This window comes from Polyodon spathula, chromosome 6 (genome assembly GCF_017654505.1).
Source record: "Polyodon spathula isolate WHYD16114869_AA chromosome 6, ASM1765450v1, whole genome shotgun sequence".
In the NCBI taxonomy this organism is placed as follows: domain Eukaryota; kingdom Metazoa; phylum Chordata; class Actinopteri; order Acipenseriformes; family Polyodontidae; genus Polyodon; species Polyodon spathula.
The window spans coordinates 9,245,475-9,255,034 of record NC_054539.1 but is presented as its reverse complement, the minus strand read 5'-3'; the positions used below and the strand labels follow the sequence as shown (position 1 = coordinate 9,255,034).

The window sequence follows — 9,560 nt, the reverse complement described above, 5'->3', positions numbered from 1 at the left end:
ATTAAGTATGTAAGTACAATGTAATTATTGTAACAATAAGAAAAATGATCTTGTTGCCTTACAGGTACCTACTTAGTAATGCATGCTACCTTGTAAGTATACTTTGTTACAAGGCACCAAATGACATAGCAGTAATAACAAGTTACAGTTACAGTACTACATTAAACACAGATTGTGATTTCAATTTTCAAAGCATCTCACTTTGCTCTAATTCCCCAGCATGTGCAAACTGTCCACTTGTTTCTAAGATTTGTCTTTTTTACAATATGTTAGTCTGGACAAAGATTGTCAAAATTAATAAATTATTTATTGTGGAACAGCAGAGAACACAATAGTTTTGATACAAAAACGAAGAGCGTTTCCTTAGGTCTCAGCTTGCTGTTAAACTGAACTACAAAGTGGTGTCAACAAGTGTAGTTTTCTGGGCACAGTCCCAGCAACATAGAGTATATACATGCTCCAGCTTTATAACCACATTTCAAGCCTACGTGCAGAAAATCACGTAACAGTTACACCCAAAACCATTAAAAATGTATTTTGTAGGAGCGCTATCAAAAAGAGCATATACTGTGCTTCCTGTAGCCACGTGTCCTATCTACTTTACAAGCTGTGTGTCTCATAATTCGACCAGCCATCTACCCCATTTTATGAACTGTGATGCATTCTAGGGCATGCGCTGATTAGAACTACAGTAGCTATATGCAAGCATTGTCTGGGAGTTTGATAAACTTTTAATTCACAGCTTACACCTCACAGCTCTAAATTCTTAATGCATTTTGCCGAGCTAGAATTAATTTGCTGCACCAACAGTATAGGGAATTTCTGTGTGAACAACTGTAGCAACCTTTCAGTGGAATGACTATGTGGGAATGGGAAGAGCCCTCTCTGACCGTCAATCACTGAGCATATATAAAAAAGCTGCTGTATTAGGGCCCTGCTGTGAGGAGGAAGTCCCTCCCACCTATTGCTGAAGAGGGTCGTCCTCATAGTAGCATATCGCCATTTTCTGAGGGGCCCCGGCTGCCACCTCCTCTTCCCCGCTACCGGACTGACCACTGGACACGACCCATGGCAAGGCTGCACCCAGGACTCTTGCGTGCTATCGACAATGAAACACGGATATGCTCTACAATTCCACTTAGGTCCGCCATCCTTCAAGGGTGTGCTCTTTGCCACTGTCAAACCAGCGAGCGTGATACTCCTTCAACAGGAGATCGCCAATCTTCAACAGAAGAGCGCTGTGCGTTTAGTAAACCCAAGCGATGACCTCAGCAGCTTCTACTCCAGGTACTTCCTGGTGCCCAAGAGGGACGGTGGTTTCCTATTTCGAAAGAAAATGGCGATATGCTACTGTGAGGACGACCCTCCTCAGCAGGAGGTGGGAGGGACTTCCTCCTCACAGTAGGGTCCTGATAGGACATCTTTTTTTATATATGCTCAGTGATTGACGGTCAGAGAGGGCTCTTCCCATTCGGTAATGGTTATCATTCTTTTTCAGGGAACTAGGGTTATGGTAATAGCCTAACGTTTTCTTTTGATCAAATAGTATTTATTTATTTAAATGAATAATATCATTTTATCAGTAACTATCAGATGAATCCATGTAAACTGGTCGGTGACTCAAATCTGACATCCATTTCTAATTCATTTATGATTTTTTTTGTTTCGGACATATAAATACAACATAAAAGAGAAAAGCATCCCTTGCACTACATATTATTATATAACCCAAAACCATATATATATATATATATATATATATGTGTGTGTGTGTGTGTGTGTGTGTGTGTGTGTGTCTATATATATATATATATATATATATATATATATATATATATATTAATTGAATATGCGCAATTAATAACGGCAAACAAGCCACGCGCCGTGAGTGAACACCTCCTTGTTTTCTTTCACTTCACGTGCACGCTGACGGCAGGGGGAACATTTTACTACTAACATGTAATATTGCTGTTGTTATTCTCTTTATTGTCTGGTAAATATATAGGTAGAAAAATAGATAGTTAACGTTTCAAATGAGTGCTGCTTTTTTTCAGTAGGCTAAAATATCAAAAATACTTATTACATAACAGCCTTAATTTACCTCACCAAAATACACATGGACTTAACAAGGGAACCAGTCTACTTGGAGAAAAGATCCTCGAGCAGGTTCAGAAGCATTTAAACTAGAAAGGAAGGGGGGAGAAATCAACAAAAAAACAGAAGGGAGACCGCATCAAAACAAGAACAACAACTCAGGTAAGACAACCATTAAATGTATTTATCTAAATGCTAGAAGTGTCAGAAACTAAATTCTAGAACTTGAAGCTACTGCACTAACAGGTAACTAGGATGTGATAGGTGTTACAGAAACTTGGTTGTCTGAGAGTGATGGGGACGAATATAATATTTGTGGGTATACACTGTATAGGAAAGACAGGCAGGACAGAAGAGGAGGAGGGGTAGCGCTATACATAAGAAACAGTCTTGAAGCCCAGGTGTTAAACTTGGACAAAGAAAATAAAGCCGAATCAATATGGGTCAGAATAACGGACAAAAATTCAAAGGGCATAATAATAGGAGCATGCTATAGACCGCCAGATTCAGACGGTGAGCAAAATAATCTGTTATACAATGACATTAGAAATGCGTGTAGCAAAGAAGAAGCCATACTAATGGGGGATTTCAACTTCCCCCATATAAAATGGGAAAACCCGGTGGGTAGCACGAAGGATGAAATTGAAATGGTGGAAATGACAAATGACTGCTTCCTAACACAATTTGTCAAGGCACCCACTAGAGGGGAGGCATGCCTTGATTTAGTCTTTTCAAATAACGAAGACAGAAAAGCTAAAACAGAGGTCAAGGAACCACTGGCAAACTCAGACCACAACATGGTTTCATTTGAAGTGTTTTTAAAACCCCAAAAGTAATGACTAAAGCTAAGGTTTACAATTTTAGAAAAGCAAACTATGAAGGTATGAAACAGAGACTAACAGAAGTAGATTGGAGTAAAATAGAGAAAACACCCACAGAAGAAGGATGGTTGTTCTTCAAAAATGTAGTACTAGAAGCGCAAAACAATTACATCCCTAAAGTAGACAAATCTAAATGTAAAACTAAATTGCCAAAATGGTTTAATAGATCAATTAAGAAAAATATTCAACGAAAAAGACACTTTACAGAGCATTAAAAAAGGATCAAAAAGAAAGTACGCAGAAAGAGTACACGGAACTGCAAATGCAAGTCAAAAAGGAAGTTAGAAAGGCCAAGAGAGAAATAGAAATAAACATTGCTAAGGGAGCTAAAACCAATTCCAAAATGTTTTTCCAGTATTACAACAGCAAGAGAACATTCAAAGAGGAGATTAAATGTTTAAGAGATACAAATGGCAAAATCGTAGATGAAGGAAAAAAATAGCAAATATATTAAATGATTACTTTTCACAAGTTTTTACAAAGGAAGATACCGACAACATGCCCCACATGTCACCCAGTTCCTATTCAGTTTTAAATAACTTTAGCATAACTGAGGCAGAAGTGTTAAAGGGACTAAGAGCTCTTAAAATAAACAAATCCCCTGGGCCGGATGAGATCCTCCCAGTAGTACTCCAAGAAATGAAAGAAGTAATTTACAGACCACTAACCAAGATCATGCAGCAGTCTCTTGACACAGGGGTGGTACCGACAGACTGGAAAATTGCAAACGTAATACCGATCCACAAAAAGGGAAACAAAACTGAACCAGGTAACTACAGACCAGTAAGCCTGACTTCTATTATATGCAAACTTATGGAAACTATAATAAGATCGAAAATGGAAAATTACCTATATGGTAACAGGGTCCTGGGAGACAGTCAACATGGTTTTAGGAAAGGGAGATCGTGTCTAACTAACTTGCTTGATTTTTTTGAGGATGCAACATCGATAATGGATAATTGCAAAGCATATGACATGGTTTATTTAGATTTCCAGAAAGCTTTTGACAAAGTCCCGCACAAAAGATTAATTCTCAAACTGAACGCAGTTGGGATTCAAGGAAACACATGTACATGGATTAGGGAGTGGTTAACATGTAGAAAACAGAAAGTACTGATTAGAGGAAAAAACTCAGAATGGAGTGTGGTAACCAGCGGTGTACCACAGGGATCAGTATTAGGTCCTCTGCTATTCCTAATCTACATTAATGATTTAGATTCTGGTATAGTAAGCAAACTTGTTAAATTTGCAGACGACACAAAAGTAGGAGGAGTGGCAAACACTGTTGCAGCAGCAAAGGTCATTCAAAATGATCTAGACAAGATTCAGAACTAGGCAGACACATGGCAAATGACATTTAATAGAGAAAAGTGTAAGGTACTGCATGCAAGAAATAAAAATGTACATGATAGATATCATATGGGAGATACTGAAATTGGAGAAGGAATCTATGAAAAAGACCTAGGAGTTTTTGTTGACTCAGAAATGTCTTCATCTAGACAATGTGGGGAAGCTATAAAAAAGGCTAACAAGATGCTCGGATACATTGTGAAAAGTGTTGAATTTAAATCAAGGGAAGTAATGTTAAAACTGTACAATGCACTAGTAAGACCTCATCTTGAATATTGTGTGCAGTTCTGGAACCTCGCTATAAAAAAGATATTGCTGCTCTAGAAAGAGTGCAAAGAAGAGCGACCAGAATTATTCTGGGCTTAAAAGGCATGTCATATGCAGACAGGCTAAAAGAATTGAATCTGTTCAGTCTTGAACAAAGAAGACTACGTGGCGACCTAATTCAAGCATTCATAATTCTAAAAGGTATTGACAGTGTCGACCCAAGGGACTTTTTCAGCCTGAAAAAAGAAACAAGGACCAGGGGTCACAAATGGAGATTAGACAAAGGGGCATTCAGAACAGAAAATAGGAGGCACTTTTTTACACAGAGAATCGTGAGGGTCTGGAATCAACTCCCCAGTAATGTTGTTGAAGCCGACACCCTGGGATCCTTCAAGAAACTGCTTGATGAGATTCTGGGATCAATAAGCTACTAACAACCAAACGAGCAAGATGGGCTGAATGGCCTCCTCTCGTTTGTAAACTTTCTTATGTTCTTATGTTCTTAAGTTTTGGTTAAACAAAAATAGCTTAAGTACATTATCTTGGCGTAACGTAGTTGTTGTAGTTAAGTCATATTATTATTATTATTATTATTATTATTATTATTATTATTATTATTATTATTAAACTCGCAACTCTGGGGCACATTTAGTTGACTTGTCTTATTTAATGCAAACCCTTGAGCCTATTCTCTTATGTATGTAGAATAGCGACATTTTGGGCAGCTGCGCCTGAACGTGAAGTGGAAGATCGCAAGATGGCGCTGCAGTGTTGCCAGATCAGAGGTTTCACGTTTCTGCTCAGGGCAATCTGGACGTAAGAAATGGGCAGAGGTCTTTTTTCAAGGTACATGTTTAATTTTACAACATTTTGTAAAGTTTTTTTTTTTCTGTCTGAAAACATTTTGTTCCCCTAAGATGTATTCATTAAAGTCCTGCCTTTACTAAGATGGCGGATGCGCTGTGACGTCATGCCAGTTGGTATAACTGCGGCCGCTGATTCCTATAGAATTTCTCCACACGTTCGGTTTAGTTTGACTGCCCAGTATAGCATCAGGTATTAGGGCCGCTAGGCATATAGAGTCTGTACTGCACAGAATCTGTGTGAGAGACACAGGTGGAGGCTTAATACTTGTTGCAGAGGAAATTAATTTAGTTGAAGAGCAGTGTTTAAGTCAGTGACTGTATATTCTGGAAAATAAAGAACAAACTACATTTACATATTTTTGTATTACGATGTAGCCATGGTGTGCCAATACAACATTACTGTAGGCTTAAGGTTTTAGAGTCATACAAGTACAGTGCATTCCAATGAATTGCATACACGATAATTGCATAGTCCTATGAAAGTGCACATGCAGTAGATTCCTGTGAATTGCATATCCTGTGTGCCTAACAGTTTTATGTATTTAACCAGAATAAGGAACAGACATTTCAAAATAAATATACTTTGCAATTGTATGCAATTATCAGGTAAATAATTAAATGTATTGCACTGCATGTTACTGATAATTGCATAACGTTGCTACAGTTGGCACCTGGACTGTGCAATTAACAGGAATCTTCTATAATATGACTTAATTCTGATATATTTAAAGCTGGATTTCAGTGCTACTTGCATGAATTGGCTCTTAATAAAATCTGTATATATTGAACATTTCACCACAATTAGAAAAACAATTACAATTAGAAAAACAGAAACTTGAGCCTCATAGTAATTTCTTTTTCTTACAGGTATTAGGGGCTATTCTAAAGGTTGCATTCATCTAGAGGTATTTATTTTATTTTATTTTTTGCTTTTCGGGGGCAACACTGGTTCCGCAGACTTTGAGACCCAAAGGGCGGGGGATGCAGAAATTCAGGGGATGCAAGATATTTTACAACACTTGTTTTCAAAGAAACACTCACTATCATTGCCCTTGTTGCATATTTCTGGGATGTTATACTTTCTTTTGGTGATCCATTACATCTGGCGTGATTGAACTCGTAGCCAGTAAAAACGCACGCGTGTATGTAGCACGCTTTGTGAGCATCTACCCCCTCCCAGACAGAAGGGAAACGAGGCAAGAGGACTGGACTGACGACACGGTACGTCAGTATTTATAATCTGTAGCACGCAAAGGCTCCTGTTTATTTCATTCTCAGCTGTGGAAGTGCGCACGGTTAAAATGGCTGTTAACTGGAAGACGAGCTCGTTGTTTCTCGCTCTGTTTTTTGCAGTAGCTGCGGTCTGTGCCAATGGATCAATTCCTGGAGCCCCGGTCGACGCAGACATTGGAGATGACGGGGTTAAGGATGCGTTGAAGTTTGCGGTCACCGAATTTAACAAAGCTAACAATGATGTGCACCTCTACAGGGTCTCAAAAGTCGTCAGGGTGCAGACGCAGGTTAGTAAAATGAGTTCAATCTGCAAAGCAGACAACAGCTCGAGTTTGTGTTTTTAAATAAATAATGAACAACTAGCTTTATTTTACTGATCATGACATCCCCACTCTAATAGATTTGTATACCAAGTTTTGCTAACCCTAGTCTCAATTAAGTTAGTTAACTTAATATAAATAATATTTTACAATATTACTAGGAAAATATATCTATTGTGTTTTTAAAAAAAAAAAAAAAAAAAAAAGAAAACAGATGTGTACGGCTGTCCAGCTCCTTGTTTTAGCTAGGTATAGTAAACAAATTATTTTCCGTACAAGCCTACAGGTCTTCCTGTCGCGGAATGCCAATAAAACTTAAGCTCTACACTTTTTTTTTTTTTTTTGGATTGGATCCTGGATTAACAAATTTAAGGAAGTATGAATTCAAGCTAAAGCGTCCTACAATCATAAAACAACGTTACGCTAAATTCTAATGCTTTGGTGTTGTTGACTAGTCTGTCGTTTTCTTAGTGTGCACTTTTCCTTTACCCTTAACCTACCAGTCTGTTTCAAATAATACTTGCACCAGCGAAAGGTTTATTCCATATAATGTTCCATATAATGTTATATTTGTTACAGCGTGACATGTAAATTATGTACGATACTGTCAATGTTGTTTTGGTTGGAAATTAAGTGCGACACCCTGTGCAGCAATATTAGTGTCTGATTTCAAACGAGAAAGCAAATAACGGTCTGGGACAGATTTATTTTTGTATAAACTGTTTTTAAAATCACATAGAAAAGCAGACGGGAGACCCTGCAAAATCACATGTGTGTTATGACTCGGTTTTCAATGTTTATTACACTTTTGAAGGCAAAATAAGGGTAAAAAAACCTAGCGATTCATACTGAAGTGTTTACAGCTTTCATTTTATTTTCTTCTTTTGATTGCGTGCTCTGGCATGTAGGTGCATTCCATTGGCTCTGATCCTTAACCCTGTATTGACAAGTGCTGTTTTCAGCCAGCCTGATATGTTTACTTTTTATTTTTATTTTTTACTGTATATGCCTCAGTCTGACTCAGCTAAAACTACTGAACTCTTGTGGGTGTAGTATAATTTTGCATTAATGAGCATTTAGAAAAGAACATTCTGTGAAATAAGTAAATTGAACTATTTTAAACTTCCTTTATCAGAAACAAACATATTTAAGTCTGACCCTAATGCTCTACATTCCTGCACAAAAAGAAAACAAACACCTATGTGGATCTTACAGGTTGTTGCAGGAATCAAGTATATTATGACAGTGAAGATGGGTCGCACATCCTGCAGAAAGGGAAAAACTGGGAACATCGAGCTGTGTGCATTCCATAATGGGCCTCAACTGGCTAAGGTAACTGGAGGGAAAAAGTTAATTAGTAATCACTGCCAGTGCACACCGTGCTCCCTGACCTGAGTTTCATCATCTTGCTCAATCTAAATAAATTCATTGGGATGTGCAAGTGACATTCTCCCCTGACCTGAGTTTCATCATCTTGCTCAATCTAAATAAATTCATTTGGATGTGCAAGTGACATTCTCGTAGTCGTCGTCCTCAAAATGTATCTGAATATGTACAATACGGGGGTGTCCGGTTTAAATGTGTACATGTGTTTGCTTAGTGGATGTTTTATCAGTGTAAAAATTAAACAGTCGTAATACAGTATTCCTATAACTTTTCATGAGTTAATCCCTGGTATGCAGATGATAAGTGAAGGTTTATTTAAATAAAACACCATTTTAAAAGTTGTTGAACTTTACAGGTATACTCAGCTTTTTAAAACCAGATGATTCAACAGTCTCCTCCCGTCATTCTCCACGTAACCAACTCCTTATGAAAACCATGTCACAATAGATACAGTAGATTTTTGGGCGTATAGACCTGGCTTAATACCCTAATAATGGAATCATGTAATGTATGTAGGTTTGGCTAGATGGGGGTTGAATGTTAATTGTGTTTCATTTTTTAGACTTCCACCTGCACCTTTGAAGTTTGGTCCCGCCCCTGGATTCCAGAAACTCGGCTGCTGAAAAGTACTTGCACTTAAAAAGCTCAAGTTTGATCTTGCTGGAATGTAATGCTAAAGCAGTTTTTTAAAACTAACTATATTAACAATTCACTTTTAAAGAACTAAACCAAAGCAGGCACTGGGAGTATTATATAATAATGAACACTTTTTTGTAGGGTTTACTGTTGTTACTGAAACGCATTTTCTGTTTTTAAGCTGCCTCTAAATGTATTTTCTAGATACTGCTAAGCAATACAATTCTGTACCTTCAGTTTAAACAAAATAAACACTTCCTAGAAATTGTCTTCTTTTTTTACATTGAAGTGATACTAATATATGTAAGACACATATTTGTCGAATAGTGTATGATAGTTGATTGTGGTTTTTTCATTTTAGCACAAACCACTAGAAACTATTATTGGGTAATGCAGAAGATTATTTTTGATTTTGAAACGGTGAGAGTGGTTTGAGATTGCAAATGTATTATAAATGATTAATCACCCTGAACTGGTATTATAACTACTGCTGTGAAAGGGGATAGTAAACCAGTAAAGACTTGTAT

The 9,560-nt window shown here is 37.5% G+C and overlaps 1 protein-coding gene across 1 annotated transcript; it reads left to right on the top strand.

The window, feature by feature from the left end:
* Nucleotides 1-6,709: 6,709 nt before the first annotated feature.
* On the top strand, nt 6,710-9,298 carry LOC121316808 (cystatin-like). The gene is made up of 3 exons (XM_041252021.1): nt 6,710-6,978; nt 8,227-8,343; nt 8,960-9,298. The coding sequence occupies exons 1-3, from the start codon at nt 6,760-6,762 to the stop codon at nt 9,035-9,037; spliced, it is 414 nt and encodes a 137-aa protein (XP_041107955.1). The 5' UTR covers nt 6,710-6,759; the 3' UTR covers nt 9,038-9,298.
* The last annotated feature ends 262 nt before the right edge of the window (nt 9,299-9,560 follow it).